Source organism: Astatotilapia calliptera, chromosome 8 (genome assembly GCF_964374335.1).
Source record: "Astatotilapia calliptera chromosome 8, fAstCal68.1, whole genome shotgun sequence".
Classification (NCBI taxonomy): domain Eukaryota; kingdom Metazoa; phylum Chordata; class Actinopteri; order Cichliformes; family Cichlidae; genus Astatotilapia; species Astatotilapia calliptera.
This window is the reverse complement of record NC_137429.1, coordinates 3,085,152-3,101,562: the sequence shown is the minus strand read 5'-3', so window position 1 is coordinate 3,101,562 and position 16,411 is coordinate 3,085,152. Positions and strand designations below refer to the sequence as shown.

Below are 16,411 nucleotides of genomic sequence, written 5' to 3'. Positions count from 1 at the left end.
CGGGGGTTTTACAGGAGCTAGATGAGCTTAACCCAAACGATAAATGACAAAACATGAAGCCTCAAGTTCTAACTAATAATACAAAACAAGAACCTAACATTTCCCCATACTAACAAAAGAAATACACAATATATCATGAACTCAAAATGCTGGGTGACAGACCCAGCCCATGACATTATATAATCCTTGATAGCTTTATCTATAATAATAAACCATCAGATATTAGTATTCTAGTAACTAGAGCTTTAAAATAATGCTTCTGAGTAAAAAAGAAAAAAGGTAATCCAAAATACAACTGATATATACTAACTCACATCCATGCCCGAGTGCTTGTGAGAGTCGATTTGGGTTGTAGAGTGCAAAACAAAAAGCGAGCTTTATTTTAAAAAAACTGATTCACGAAAGGTACAAAACTAGGAAAACAAGAAGATACTGGAGAAAAAGGAAAAAACAGACAAAGCAAGGTTAAAAAAAACAGACAAGAGCAGACCAGGAAACAAGACAGATGACATGAGAAAGGAAGTGACAGGAAGTAACTCCACGAAGATAAACTCAACATGAAGATGGAGAGGTCAGAGGAACTGGAGTAAGTTGAACCACAAACGAGCAACAAAGTCACACAGGCTGTGTCAGGCAGTCTGATTCATTATGGTTGCACTTCAAATATCCTAAATAAACGTGGATGAGGAGCCTCGTGAGATTGTCTTCACTGCAAGAGATCCAAGCAGAGAAATAGATGTGACTCAAATGGGGCTTTTCTCACTTCTGTGCAGGTACATGTAACACACACACAAAACTCGTGACACATGTTGGACACCACATTCTGCACCATGCCAACCACAGGAATCAAATGTTAAGACACGCTGCATGAGAGCTCGTGCATCAGGGCTTTTGTCAGTGTAGACAAGCTGATCTGTTTTCCTCTGAGTGTTTCTGAGCTGCCTGCTCATGTCTCACTAACTTTATCGCTGCCTGCAGTGGGTTCCCTCCCCTCCTCTCGTGCTCTGGAGTTCAGGGGGTTGACCAATTGCCAGCAGCTGTTGCTCATTTCACAATGGTCCCGCCCATACAGTGCAAGGCAGGCAGCACAACCGCTTCACAGTAGATGAGCAATAGAGAGCTAAGTTAGAGGAATATGTCTCCACTGTGAGCAGCAGAAAGGAAATACTTAGAGCAAAGGAAACAGGAGCTCAGCTGCTGGTGAGTGAAGCTTCATGTTCTTCATTTCTCAAAAGCATTCAGAGGTTTTTTGAAGAGGTTTCTGTTTCTCAGAGTCCTCTCATTAAAGGAAGGCAGATTGAGTCATGATTTGTCACAGGCTGATGCTTTTTGTTTCCTCTTTGATATTTTGCTCTAAGTCTCTGTCAGACATGTTATGAATTACTGGATGACTTTTGCGATGTTTTACTGTGTAAAACCTCCAGTTTCTGGGGTGTGGAAGTGCTCATTCGCTCTGTTATAACTGCTATCAGATCAGAGATGCTGGAGTTTATCACATTCTTTCCATTCCCCATTTAGAGACTCAGCCAGCACTCCCACATGCCTAGGAACCTCTGTCTCTCTCACTCACACACACACACACACACACACACACACACACACACACACACCAGTGGACGTATTTATCAGTTTCTGGACTTGAGAGACGTTTAGTGCGCAGACTGAGTTTATTACAGAGGGATGCAGCTCACCGCTCGGTGCTAATGCAACTTCTTCTAAGAGTTGGAGAAACATGTTGAGTTGACTAAAGCACTAAAGACGTCAGTTTCCTGTAAGATAACATTTCTGGCTTCCTGTATTTTTCAGCTGAAGCTATCGTCATCCCTTCCACTCCCAGCCTCTTTATTTTTCCTTTTAAACTTTGCTCAGCATATTTTTAATGTGTGAAGCTGTAGTGTTTCCTCTGTTTCCTCTCTCGTCTGTAAGAAGACTGTAAGAGCAGAAAGTAGATAAGCAAGAGCAGGATGTAAAAGGAGATGAAGATTGTGACCCTGAGCTTTGTGTTCAGGGGCATGAAGGCAAAGACTTCATTAAAAAGGGATTATTTGGCACTCTGACGCTGAAAGATAAAGTTTCCCCTCCTGAGTCTTTACCCTCGTTCCAACTCTCTCTTTCTGTCTGCCTCTCGCTGTAGCTGTGTTGAGAGAAGCTCAGAGGAGAGCCCAGATCCTGTCGTGGGTAAATCCCCCGCCGTCGACACTCGTAGCTGCCCTGTAGAGTGGCACAGCGTTCACATCCTCTTGCTCCTCATGTTCCTGGGAGCTGAGTGGAGGGCAGGGCGAGGAGACGCAGCCTGCCGGCCAGAGTCACAAGCACCATGATTGGGATGGGGCTGCACAGGAGGCTGCTTTTTGCCATGCTCACGGTCTCGTGCGTCCTTATTGTCTACATTCTGGCTTTGACCCTGGAGAGGCCTCTGGTGCCTCTCTACGACTTCATACAGAGGGCGAGCGGGTGAGTTCAGACTTTTACTTTGAATCTCAGATATGATAAGATGGATATGAATCTTCTTTGACTTGTAGACATTTTTGTGCATCATCTTTACACTTTTGGGGGCACACAGGAGTACAGCTAGATCCAGCTTATCGTGTTTCACCTGCTGAAGATCAGAATAAAGAGGGGACAAAACTAAAAGTTGCAGCTCAGGCCTGAGAGGGAAAAGTTACTGAGTGTCACCTGATGACTTGAACAAGGAACTAACTGCCAGGTGTGGATTTCAGGAAGGCAACACAATATTTATAACATGTGCACCTGACACTTTCTCTAAAAGAAAATGCTACAATCGGCAAGGCAACAATACCTCTGATGAAGAAAGACACCAATGAGTTTATATAAACTCCAAGATATGAATGAGTATAAATATTGGTCTGCTCAGTTATGGTTAAAAACGGAGTTATTTTGGTCAGTATGGAGATTTAAAGCATGACATCCAAACACGTTCGATGCTCTCAGAAGGGAAATGGGGGACCGATGACACGTTTGGGATGTACGTGATGGAAATTTGACACATGTGAGCAGTTAAAGTACAGAAACCGAAGGCAATGCTCGCATATTCAAGCAGGTTTATTCTCCCAAATAAAAGCTATGAAAGCAGCCTGATATTGGACTGAATCCTTAATTCGTTAAACCTGATTCTCATGTCTCGAACCATGCGGGCGCAAGAAAGGACGTGAGATAAAATCATGACAATATGTGCGTTCGTTCAGTCATGATGATGCTGAAGAATTAAAAGCAACCCAGAAAGCCGAGAAGCCTCGCCGCATTACACGTCACGATGTTCTGACTGGACTTAACCAAGGCTTTCGTTTACATCACCGGCCCTGAATTCTCAAAAAATATCCAAGACATTTAAAAGCAAAAAACATTAACAAAGAGTTGGGCTCAGTTTCAGATCCCCTCGTACTTTATTCCAGGGTAAAGGTGCAGCACATTTTAAGAACCACACTTTCCCCCTGCATCTGTAAACCATTCAGAGAACACGGCCATAAAGTGATGCACATGATGACCATGATGACCAGTGATAAAATCTTAAGTACACCAACTGTTATGAGGACGCATCAGAAATGCTTGCAGGGCAGTTAAATATGTAACACATTTAATGCTGCTGAGTACGAGTAGCAGAAAGGAACCAACCTTTGGACTTCATCAGGGTCTTTGAGCTTCTTCTGGGCGTGGCCCTTATCAAACTGTTGTCACAAAACTACTGTTAACAACAGGAGAAACACTCACAGCAAAAAGGCCATAAAAAAGTGCAAGAAGACATTTATAATACTCATATAATCTCAAAGTAATAGATAACTCTAAAAACAAATTTTTATTGCTGTTTATTAGTTTTACAAATTCTTCGTCACTCTTAAACAAGGGTCAGTGGATGCCAGGATGTTTGTCACTGGATATCCTGGGTATGTGGAAGCCCTGAAAAACTTGTCTTTTTAATATTTGCATTAAGAAGAATAAAAATAGAAATCTAGAGACTGAGACATGTCTGTATTGTTAGAGAAAAAGCTTCTCATTCAAGGTCCAAGAAGGGTATTAAGAAGTTAAACATTAAGCAGCAAGCACAGACATATCCCAGGTTTACTCCCATGTCCCAGTGTTTTGATACACTGGTGTTACTACCGGCACGAGGAGCATTACAACAGTGATTCCCACAACATCTGCCCCATTCAGATATCGTATGATCTTTTTTCTTTAAATGCAAGTCTTTAGAGTTACAGATGTTGTTGCTGCTAATGATGTTTTAAAGTTTATCTTTAAAAATATTTTGTGTGCATGACGACGTTCTTTTCCCGGTCAAAACTGGATGTGTGGAAATAAAAACTGATGCTTTCCAATCTGAACTAAATTTATGGATTTTTTATCTTTTTGAAGAAGCATAAAGCTTCAGTTTCATTTCAGCTATTTAATCCTTTTGTTAGAAACAGGAAACTCTGGTGATGACGCGAGTGAGTTATTAAACAGGATTGCCTTATCCACTCTCAGCTCCCCCGGACATGCACACGATTGGACAAAAGGGGACTTTAACACCTGAAAATAAACTAAACATGACCAGTTAATTCACCTTTATGTGAAAATCAGGTATTTATCCATATTGTGCACTGAAAATATGGTGCTACATACCTCTTGAATCAGTCGTCTGGATCGTGTTTTCCAGCTAAACAATATTTTTAAGCCTCAGCTGCTCTTGCATTTTCCATCCTGAAATTGACACTGCCTAAGAATTTGGTACAGTGACCTCCTTGTAAAAGGGGAAAAACTGAAGAAAAGGCGGCTTTCCCTCCCTGAACACTGTCAGGTTCAGACAACAGTCCACATGCAGAGCTGTATCAGACGAGGCAGTGAAACTGGTGTGAAGGGTTAAACTCTGAGATCATAAGTGGTACGAGGGGTTTTCTGTAACCGGCACTTATCCCCCTCCCTTCCACTTGTATCATTGTGGTTTCAACAAAGGAGCCACACAGCACTCTGGCCACACTAATGAAAAAAATCCCCTGGAGTTATTTCACTGGAGGTGGTCTCTCTCACACACGTATGTGAAATGTAAGCTTTGTAGCGACGGGCAGCGGTCCAGGTTTAAAAAGCCGACGGGTCCACATTAAATGCATTAAATCGAGGGGGTGGAAAAAAGATGGCTACTTTCTAAGGGGGCTGTTTGAGACACTCGGGGGTGAGTGTGGGCTTTTTGAGCTCAGAGGGCTCTGATTTAAAAAAAAAATCTGAACGCCTTTTGTAAGAATCATAATGTGAATGTCCTCTTCACTCGCCTGCAGCTGCTTTAGTCTGGAACTGGAGGTTAAGATCATGAATTTAGACGCTGAAGCAAAAGATATTTTACAGCCATTGGTGTTAAAGCCTCATGTAGAAACGTGAAATGGTCAAAGAGCAGAAAACTGAAATCCCCATAAGATGCACAAAGGGGCCCTGTGCACAGAGACGTAAAAGGCCCCAATTCCCACCTTTGAGACTCCCTGTGATGAGTGACGACTGCTTTACAGTCTTTTTTTTTTTTTTTTTGTCTATTTTGAAGTCAAAAGATGACTGCTCCTTCCAAATGCAGTCGTTTATATTTGGCAGTGTGGCTCGGTGACACCGGCACGGAACAGGAAAGCATAAAAGATCAAATTAAATATGTACTGAGTCCAAACAATACCCCAGCAGCTGTGGTGTCTGTGCACGCTGTGTAAACACAATTGATTAGAACGATGAGTTAAGCCAACCTATCCGGGTGGAACTCTCCCAGTCTTTTATTAACTTTATTCTGTTGGAGGAGTTTGCAGTTTGTCCTGTGACTGTAATGTGGCAGTTAGTGAGGCGCAGGGGTGGAGGAGGTGGTTGCCAAGCAGCTTGCAAGCTCAGCTGGGAAAATTGGACTAAAATGGAGTAACCGGATCGCCCTGTACGAGATTCACCAACTGAGTATGTCAGGATCTGAGCTTTGACTCTGAAACACTTTACAAAGATGTCCAGAGGCTTCCCGATAGTTCAAATAATCAGCTAATGCTTGATGCTCGGAGAAAACAAAGTATTGATATATGAGAGGATGTTTTCTTTAACAGAAACGTGTAAAACACAGAGCAACCACCAGGCTCATGAAATAATTATACCACAGTTATCGCAATGTCACACTGTAGCACACAGGATTTTACGGTGATCAATGAGACTTTTACATCTCATGACTTTGGTTTGTTGTTTCTCCTTATGTTACCAGTTACTTGCCAAAAATAATATTGATCAAGAGTACAACAGAGTAAAAATATCATTTTTTATTATTGAAATCTCTGTTGGCTCTTTCCACCTGCCTAAGTGTGATCTCTTTCTGCCTTCCTCTGCTTTACAACAGCACACACTTTGGATTAGTTCTCTTTTGAAACATGACACGTAAAAGAAACATTTGAGTGTGGGAAACCTTCACCAACCGAGTGAGGAAAGCACAAATGCTCTGAAAAGACATGAACAACAAAAGCTGGGACTTTGTCCTCATGTAGGCGTCAACTTTTTATTGTGTGGATTATTTTAGTTGTTTTTGTTGATGTGGGCGTTTTTGCTTTGATTTCACTTCCAGGATTATCTTAAATATGAAAAAAAAAAAATCCTTCCAAGCACTCGAACATGTGACTTCCCGTTTTGTGCATTAAATGGAAAAAAACATGCTCATGCACGAACTATTTCCCTTTTATCTATGCTCATGACATTTTCAAAGAAAACTGTTTAAAATGCACACATAGAAGCAGCTCGTATCATAAGATGACCCTCAAACCCTTTAATTTCATAGCTCATGTATTTGAATTTTTGATTTTCATATTTTACTCTGGGCTGCGCTCTCTTAAGCCACAATAGGCACATTAGTTGGAAGTTGAAAATAATGTGGAGCTGTCCTTTGACTCTTGCTTGGTATGTGTTACATATGATGTGTCGGTAACTCTTCTGTCTCCCGCAGCATCTCATCCGAGGAGCCTCTCAACGGGCCGATCAACAATGCCCACTTGACCTTCCTGCCCCCAGTGCCCAGCTCGCATCCAGACAGGGATGTAGGGAATTTGTTCCTAAAGCATCACAAAGTGCAAAAGCAAGACCTGGATAAGGAGACATCCAAGTCCAGATCTGATGATGCCAATAATAAAACCAGGATCGATACCAAACGGCCTACAGTGAAGCCTGCTCGGCCAGCCAAACCTACGGACCCTCCCTTCATAGGAGACTCGTACATGAGCGAAGACGTCCCTCCGCAGACGGTGAGTTCTCCTTAACTGTGCTTAGTCTGCTGGCTTTGATTTCATCTGCTGCTGAAAATGAAACCCCCTGAGAGCAAAACGTTTATCTGATTTCAGCAGCTGTCAAAGAAATGTTTGCTGTTTTTAATCCAGGAATCTGAAATCTAATCTGTCTATATTTTACAGGCTGTTTTCCCTGTGACATGTGACATATATGTCTGTGCAGTTTGTCCTCTGACTGTAATGTGACAAATCGAGACGACTGTGTGGATGTCTCGATTTGTACAACTTCCTCTACATTTGCTTCTTGTTGTGCTTCTTCTCTCCTTACTGTGCTGTTGTACAGGATGTAATGTTTGCGTGGGTCCTGCATGTAGCCCTGCAAAAACACTCAAAAGAACAGGACAACATGCAGAACAGCACAATCAAAGACCTCAGAATGACAGGAAGTGAAACCGCATGCACTGATACACAAAAATATTTTCTCATGTTCAGTTGACATGGACAGTATGCAATTTGGCCACAAATAGAAGCGCGTACTCTACCAAATGAGTGTCATGTTGTTTCCAGTGAATGGTAAACGTGCTGGTACTTCCTACTCAGCTTAACACTCGAAGCACTTTCACCCACTTCTACAGCACTTTTATCTGTGGATGTGCAAGGTGAAGCTCAAGACTCACGATCTGGCTCAAGGATATTTTGTCACGTAGACAGTTCGAGCTGGGGATCGATCCAAAAACAACACGAACCATGATTTCCTTTGGGATTAATAAAGTATTCTGATACTGTGGCTCATTCATGTTTTAAATAAACAGCAATTAAGCTCCTTGGCAACAGACAATATATCAGACCTTCATATTCACAAATCCACACAAATAATAAAGGTAAACATCATCGTTATGGTGACTGACTGAAGTGGTGAGAAAAAAGCCAGCGGGTAATAAAAGTTGTAATTTGAACCCAGTAAACCAGCGGTGCCCATCACATGACTTGGTTTATCATCCCTGCAGCACTGTCACACATCTGCTTTTATTCGGGGCTGAGATGTCATAGGGCGGCTGCCATGGTTACTGGGTGGATCTGTTTTTTCCAGTAAATGTTTAGTAGAAATATGTTTCATGTGTTTTTGTTTGTTTTGTTTTTTCTTTGTTTGTTTGTTTTTATGGAGCCTGACTTCCACATTTCCTCACTATGAGCACAAACTCATGGTGTCATGAGGATGGAGGAGTGTAAAACAGATTAATTATCAACTCTGACTGTTATGGATGACATTGCATATTTTTGTAAGACTTTAATGATGAGGCCATATCATAAATCGCCTCTGTCAGTGCGCCCCAGGGCAGCTGTGGCTACAATGTAGCTGCCATCACCAGTGTGTGGATGACTGAATGTGTAAAGCGCTTTGGGGTCCTTGGGGACTAAGTAAAGCGCTATACAAATACAGGCCATATACCATAAATGATGATCTGTGCAGACATTGTAGTTAATGATAAATTTAACAAAGACGGAACAAGAACGATTAAAACCATGGTGTACTACCCCAGAGGAAAAATGAAACAAAGGAGCCACTTATACCAGAAGCAAGAATACAAAACAAAGCTGCTGTTATTGTTGAGAATCTAAATACTGAACAGCAAGTTTCAGGCCATAAATAACATGACTAACATAAACGGACTGCAGAGACAGCCAAGGAGAGAAGACGCGATCAAGATAAACTAGTTGATGCATTTCTTTATTTTTATGCCACTGCATTCATTTTAGAGGTAAAGGTTGGATATTATTGGCTTTAACTTAAAAATGTTACAGCACAGGAGGTGTGCCTGACATAAAGAGCTCTGGTGGTAGCACTACCATGCTACTAGTGGTAGTGCTACTGATGCACTAGGATGTGACTGTGGTTCAGGGGGTTGGGAAGCTCATCTGTAACTGGAAGGTTGCCGGTTCGATCCCCCAGCTCTCTCTGCTCTCTCTGTCCTGGGCAAGACACTTCACCTACCGCCTACTGATGGGGCCGATGGCAGCCTCGCTTCTGTCAGTCTGCCCCAGGGCAGCTGTGGCTACAACTGTAGCTGCCTCCACCAGTGTGTGAATGTGAGAGTGAATGAATAGTGGTATTGTAAAGCGCTTTGGGTGCCTAGAAAAGCGCTATATAAATCCAATCTATTATTATTATTATCCTTTGACTACGATGACCTGGATGACTGAGAACCTTCACAGACTTATTATTATTATTATTATTATTAGTTATTAGCATGTAGCTGTTGTTTCTGGTACAGTTTACTGCCATGTTCCAGAGAACTTAGATCATCACTGCCTTTCTTAAATTGCGAAACTTATTCAGTCATGTTTTCTTATTAACAGAGCATTTTGGTGTTGAATGTTTTATTTTTTTTCTTTGGTTTTTATCGGTTGAAATTAATGCTTTCGATCCGACTCGGGTTGCTTCATTTTTCCTTTGAGGCTACTGTTATTGTGATATAGATATCTGTAGCTGTATAGACGACCCTACGCTGTCATTTTGGCCTCTAAAATAGCGTCTGTTGCTTGAGGGTTACCCAGCAGCCAAGCTGATATATGTAGTGAGTCAAGTTTATTAAGATGCCTGAATAGATAAGAAAGCAGGCGTCTGTTGCTCAGGCGATACACCTTTATCATCCACTAAAAGCGCAGATCGGTTAGATCAGCAAGTTACTGAACAAAGAGTGAAAAGCTTGTGCGCACGAGCATGTGTGTTGAAGTATTTAAAGTATATAAATAAAGAGCGATGTGACTGTGCATGATTGGCTGCAGCGTGCAGTATGAGGCACTTTTAAAGCTCTTAGTTTCCCGGACTATCATCCGCTCACTTTCAGTGGGTAGATTTTCTTTGAGCACCCTTCTCTGATAACATCTGCATGTATTTTCTTATCTGTTATTTCCACTCTTGTATTTCACTCAAACAGAATATTTCTCCTCCACTAACATCTACTTCCTTGTCTACATGTGTATATACTTGTAAGGTTTTTGTTTTTTTTTTTCATCAGCAATGTCTGCCTCTGTGTGTTACTTCATGCCTCATGCTGGATGAAACCTCCAGCATCTGTCCTGTCGTTAGCCCTGTTCTCTCTCCGCTCTGCAATTACCAGGCAATTGCGCCCAGTGAGACTCTTATTAGGAGGTCAATATTGAGGGTGAACTTCCTGCTGAGTGAAAGTAATGATGTTGGCTTCGTAATGATTGTGAGGGACGTGCAGTAACTGCATTTAGGTCTGGAGGTAGGAGCGTCTGCATGAGGTCTGATAAGTTATGTTGGTGTCTGCTCCACACAGGGCTGTCCAGACAGCATCCGAAGTCGGGTGGGGAAAACTGAATTTGGAGAGCGATTTCTGGAAAGTATTCCAGTTTTGCAGTGGGCCAAACACGTGACACCCGAACAGCACCGGCGTCTGAGCCATTATCCTGGAGCACATGGCTGGGGAGGGATCGATTACGACAGTGAGATTTTGATTTTATCTAAAAAATTTTCCTTTCATTTCTTCATTTCATTGATTGCTCCTTTTGAACTCTCCAGTTTCTTGTGAAACTTATTTTATTTTAGTTTTAGTTTAACGTTCATGATGGAATGCAGCCATCACAACTCTGCAATTTTTCTCTACCCAACCAAATCAGTCTTTTTTTTTATTTATTTTTTTTTTATCCTCACCTCCGTGTTCAGATTTTTATTCTTAGGCTTTATTAAAGCAGCTTTGCATGAGTCCATGATTCAAAATAATCTTGTTTATCTTATGCTGGGCCTTGGTGCACCCACACACCACCCACCCAGTTCCATATAAACACATCCACACTGTGACATCAAAGAATTTTAATAAAACTGTCAGGATCCGACTGCTTAGATCAAACCTGAGCTTTTGCCTCATACTTAGACTGACATCATTATTTGTAGCTTTGTAACATCCACCGTTCTAACAGCACATAATGGGAAAACAAGGAAAATCGGTCAAAATTCAACTAATTGTATTATTATTTTTTAATATAAAGCTGGATTTGCCCCAGTTCAAGATGAGGTGCGTATGTGTCCTGGCTTTTTTGTTTGTTTGTTTGTTTGTTTGTTTTATTTAAACATACATTGACATGGTCCTGAAAATAAAAGTATTTACATTTTATTTTGAAAAAGGAGTGTCTTAGAGTTATTTATTATATAAAACAGACAAAAAACCCACAAAACTGAAAATGTAAATACAGTAATACACCATAAATTTACAGTAAATGTACATCAATACATTAAACAATTGTTCAGGCTGAATAATCCACAATAACTCTCTGGCAGGAAAATATCCTCCTCCAACTCTGTCTTATAAGAGCCAGATGTAGGACTACAAGTACTTCTGGATAATTTCATTGAGGACATGCTGGTCTCATCACAGCACAGACGTTTATCATAGAGATAAAAGCAGCTTCCTGTCTGTGTGCCCACATGGAGCCTCTGGGATTTTTTTTTTTCCTGTTCTTTCAGGACAATCCATCCATCCATCTATCCGCTTCCGCTTATCCTTTTCAGGGTCGCGGGGGGCGCTGGAGCCTATCCCAGCTGTCATAGGGCGAGAGGCGGGGTACACCCTGGACAGGTCGCCAGTCTGTCACAGGGCCAACACACCAGGACAGACAACCATTCACACCTAGTAGCAATTTGGATTAATCAATTAACCTATCCCCACAAACTGTGGGAGGAAGCCGGAGTACCCGGAGGGAACCCACGCAAACACGGGGAGAACATGCAAACTCCACACAGAAAGACCCCGGCCTGATGTTGGAATTGAACTCAGGACCTTCTTGCTGTGCAGCAACAGTGCTAACCACCGTGCCACCATGACGCCTATATTAAACAAATCTTAGATTTAATCAGTTCTTTTGTGCCAACAGCACTGGTGGAAACACTCTCTGTCCTCAACTCACCTGCTAACTGGCAGATGTTGGACAACTGGAAGGCTCCTGGCAATAAGTCGGCGTGCAGTCGCTGTGCAGTGGTGGGGAATGGAGGGATACTGAAGAACTCCCAGAAAGGGAAGGAGATCGACAGCCATCACTATGTCTTCAGGTCGGTCCTGACGCCTTCCTTCCTGCTTCCTTTCATTAATAATGAAAATATAAGAAAAATAATGCTGATTCTATTTATTATGTGTCTCTGGATTGTTGTGGTCTTCAGGACCAATGGGGCAATCATTAAGGGCTTTGAGGAGGACGTAGGGTCTCGGACCACCCACTACACGTTCTCCACAAACACGCTGATTAATTCCATGTTGAGCTACGCAGGTGTCGGGTACAGACGACCCCCCGTGTCTAAGGTGAGGACGGAAATAAACATCTGTCTTTATTAAGTGACGACGTTAAAATGGTCTTGTCATGCTCGGCTGCTCCCTCCTCTCAAACAGGAAACGCGGTACATTTTCCTGCCGGATCACGACCGAGATTACCTGCTGATGAAAGCGGCGGCGACGCACACCCTGGTGGACAGGGGGCGTGAGAAGGGCAAAAAGTAAGCGACACTTTACAGACTGCAGCTTCAGTCCTGTTTTCTTCTGCGTTACCCGTTTTTAATTTGATTATTATCAGCATCAAGGCCCAAGGAGTGGAAGCGTCCTCAGGGTTGGTCCACTACCACTAGCAGGAGTTCTCCACACTTTATGAGGTTTTATCAAAGATTTTCTTAGGACACAAGCTGCTTTTTCACTCATTTTCAGTCCAATTGTTGTACCTGACCTTGTTCAGAGGAACAGTCATCTCACCAGAGAGCAGAGCAAAAGGCAGAAAACATCCAAAGAAGAGCTTTGAATGTCCGTCAAGAAGCCTGGAGAAGTATTTCTAAAGACTACTGAAAGAAAGAAAGCTGAATCGCAGAGCTCAGACTGTGTTGAAGAATAAGTGTGGTCATAACAAATATTGACTTTCAAGCTCATTTAAATTGTAGAAACTTGTTTTTTGCCTGTATGTCTGCAACTCAAGACTTGCACAGCCAGCTATGTTTGTGCAGAGGTGCAAAAACGGAGTCTTACTTTTTGGAAATATGATTGCTGAGATGAAGCAGATGATATTTCCTGCAGACAATCCAGCAGATTAAACCTGACTAGTCTGTATTTGTTTACAATGTCACAAGATCAAATATGTCAGAAGCGTCACTGCTCATCAGTGATCAGTTCTTTGAATGTTAATACTCGTGCTCTCCAGCAGTTGTGGTGTTTTTATAGTAATGCCGTATTTCCTTCAGTCCAGTGAAGTACTTTGGTGAGGACGTGTCAGCAGAGAAGTTGAAGATGTACCATCCTGATTTCATCCGTTACCTCAGAAACAGGTGAGCAAATTCTCACTCGTGAAAGCAGAGCTCGTGTTTCAAAAGCTGTAAGTGGGATTAAAGGAGAAGCAGCGACTGAAACCAGAGAGAGCTGCTGAGGGAAGATCCCCACGCAGCCACACTGGGCCACAGAGGTCACCGTGTGAATGTGTGTGTGTGTGTGAGAAACTTCAAGCTTCAGTTCCTGAAAGGCTCACAGCGCAGGTTATTCATGTTTTGTGATCTTTTTGTTTCAGATTCCTCAGATCCAGCACTCTGAAAACCAGATTCAAAGACATCTACCGTCCATCAACCGGTGCCACGATGCTGCTGGCGGCGCTGCACACCTGCGATCAGGTACATTTCCAGCAGTCTGTTGTTTACTTATCAGGAGACAAGGCCGTACTTGCCCGATAGCGTGAGAATGTTTTGACTTTGAGCAGCTGAGCTGCAGAAGCATGTGCTGCATTTCTGTTAAATTGCTGTGTGTCAAAAAGCCTCCACAGAGTTATGCTTTTGATCTTTACTGTGGTGGCAGCGAGCCTTATACATCGTGTCCAGATTCCGTATCCGGTTAATTGCACATGTTAAACCTGTTTTCCAGCCTGAGGAAATGAAAATGAGCCAAGTGGGTCAAATTGAACTAAAACTGGCATTTTGCAGTTTACGTGTCACCAGATTCCTAATCTGTCTGTCTTTTGATTATAGGTAAGTGCGTACGGCTTCATGACCCCAGACTACAAGAAATACTCAGACCACTATTACGACAAAAACTATCACCCTGTTGGCTTCTTCGCCAACCACGACCTGCGTATGGAGATGAATCTGTGGCAGCAGCTGCACAAGGCCGGCCTCGTACGGCTCTACATGCGCAACTAAACGAGGATGATGAGAAATTTCATCACTCCATCTGCACGCGGCTCACCAGCATAGTCACAGGGAGACGGGATGTGCAGAAACGTGGGACTGTGCCCGTCTCAAAATGACACTTCACAACTTTCTGAAATAAACGCAAAACCAGCAGATGATTTATTTTCATGAAGGAAATGATGATAAATTTGATTTCTAAAAGACAGCTGCTGTTATTGTTCAGCAGAGAGGTCACAGTTATGGGTCTATTATTTGTTTTGCCTCTTTTTAAAGGAATCTTTCTGTGCTGGGAAGCATTATTCTGGTGACTGGTAGGAAAATGGATCTTATGTTAATTTAAAAGAAAGAAACGATTTTTGGATTAAGGGGCCTGCTGGTCTGGACCACACAATCCTGTGACGGTAAATCCAAACGGTGTAAGCTGTGAGTCACAATCTCTAAGATACTGTCAGACTGTTAAGATGCTTTCAACAACCTCAAAGGGGAGCTCTTCTCCTCCTGCTCCTCCTCATCTTCTGTCATACACGGGCTCTTCCAGTGTTTCACTTACCTGCTGGTTAAACCATCTGTTTATGAGGGGCAACCAATAAGAAGAAAGGTGGCTCGAAGGAAGCTAACGTGGTTCATTTCAAACAGAGAATAAACTGAGGGGCTGCACCAGTGTAAGATTTACTTTGAACTGTGCTACTCTGGTAGAGTTCAAAATCATGACTGTAAATCTGGGAATCTGCAGAATTTATCAGCTTTAGTTGGAGTTGAAACACTCCAGATATGCTATTTTTTTTAAAGTGTTATTTCCTCTCTTTGAATAGATGGGCACAGATTCTTGTCTAGTTAAAGAGGGAACTGATTTGCTATTGTAAAAGTTTGATTGTTTTAAAATTATTTCATTATCTCTGCAGACAATCTGTGGTGATTTATGGTAATATTTGGCTTTCCTGTGAACCTTTCTGCTGCTGCTACAAGCTGAACTGGAAATTGTCCCTTCTGTCTTGTTATGTATTTATTTTTAAACCAGCAAACCACCAAACAGTTGTTTACTCTGAGAACTTTAGATCGTATCATACGATCGGTCTCTGGCAAAGCTCAAGTCATTATTGTTTGACACAGCGAGACCACTCTCGAGTTGGCAACGTGCTTAAAATATCCCATCCCTGCGGCCAGAGCACTGCTGGCAGTGACCACGGGCCATTTTTATGAGTTTTCTTTTTTCTGTGAGTTTACTGTGGAATGAAAAGGGAAATAATTCACTGACTGTGACTTTAAAGCTCACAAACAAATTAAGTATTTAGTTTAAGGGACGTAATTTATTCTCATTTTAAACATATTTTAATTTCTTTTTTTAACACTTAACTACACTTTGTGGCCTCTACTGGACTTTCAGTGCCTTCAATGTGAAACAGCAGTTTGGGTTAATTACTGTAAGAACTGAACTTTATTGCCAGACTCCTTCAGCTCTGACTCATCAGCTTCCATCTCTGAAGTGACCGTGGGGGGTCTGCCCTCGACTACATGGATGTACTGTCTTCAAGCTTAAAGGGGATTTTATTGTATTTTATTAACAATACTACAAGTTTTGAAGTGGAAGGAAGGTAACCAAACCAAAAACGGTCACATCAGGGAACGTGTGTATTTAAAAATTAGCCTTCTGTGTTATTAAATCAGTGCAGAAAAAGCAATGCAATATTTCCAGCATTTCTGCAAACTGTAGAGGGGAAGGAGACTTCTGGTTTATATACGGTGCAATGATTGATTGTGATTTTTAAAAAAAATTAAATCCATATCTCAGTGAGTTTGAATCTTTCTGTCATAACCTGAGAGTTTGGTCACACTTTATTTTACAGCTTTGATTAATTTTTTTCTACCAAAGATCAAGAGGAAGGTTCTAGAAATTATTATTTACTGTTACTAATTATAAAATGGAGAATTTATTTATTGGTCTGTTTTCTTAACTGCATTTTCTAATCCTGGGTCATGAGGAATTCTGGAGCTTATCCTGGACTGGTCACCAGTCTATCACAAGCCT

General features: G+C 41.9%; 1 protein-coding gene across 1 annotated transcript; it reads left to right on the top strand.

The window, feature by feature from the left end:
• Nucleotides 1-1,037: 1,037 nt before the first annotated feature.
• st6galnac (ST6 (alpha-N-acetyl-neuraminyl-2,3-beta-galactosyl-1,3)-N-acetylgalactosaminide alpha-2,6-sialyltransferase) lies at nt 1,038-16,177 on the top strand. The gene is made up of 10 exons (XM_026177893.2): nt 1,038-1,200; nt 2,135-2,454; nt 6,938-7,232; nt 10,520-10,685; nt 12,111-12,285; nt 12,394-12,532; nt 12,620-12,723; nt 13,453-13,536; nt 13,773-13,872; nt 14,224-16,177. The coding sequence occupies exons 2-10, from the start codon at nt 2,318-2,320 to the stop codon at nt 14,392-14,394; spliced, it is 1,371 nt and encodes a 456-aa protein (XP_026033678.2). The 5' UTR covers nt 1,038-1,200; nt 2,135-2,317; the 3' UTR covers nt 14,395-16,177.
• Nucleotides 16,178-16,411: the final 234 nt, after the last annotated feature.

Coding starts and splice junctions, on each gene's coding strand:
- st6galnac (XM_026177893.2), top strand. CDS start 2,318: ATGATTGGGATGGGGCTGCACAGGAGGCTGCTTTTTGCCATGCTCACG. Junction 10,686..12,110: donor GGGAGGGATCGATTACGACA/GTGAGATTTTGA, acceptor TTGTGCCAACAG/CACTGGTGGAAACACTCTCT. Junction 13,537..13,772: donor ATCCGTTACCTCAGAAACAG/GTGAGCAAATTC, acceptor TTTTTGTTTCAG/ATTCCTCAGATCCAGCACTC.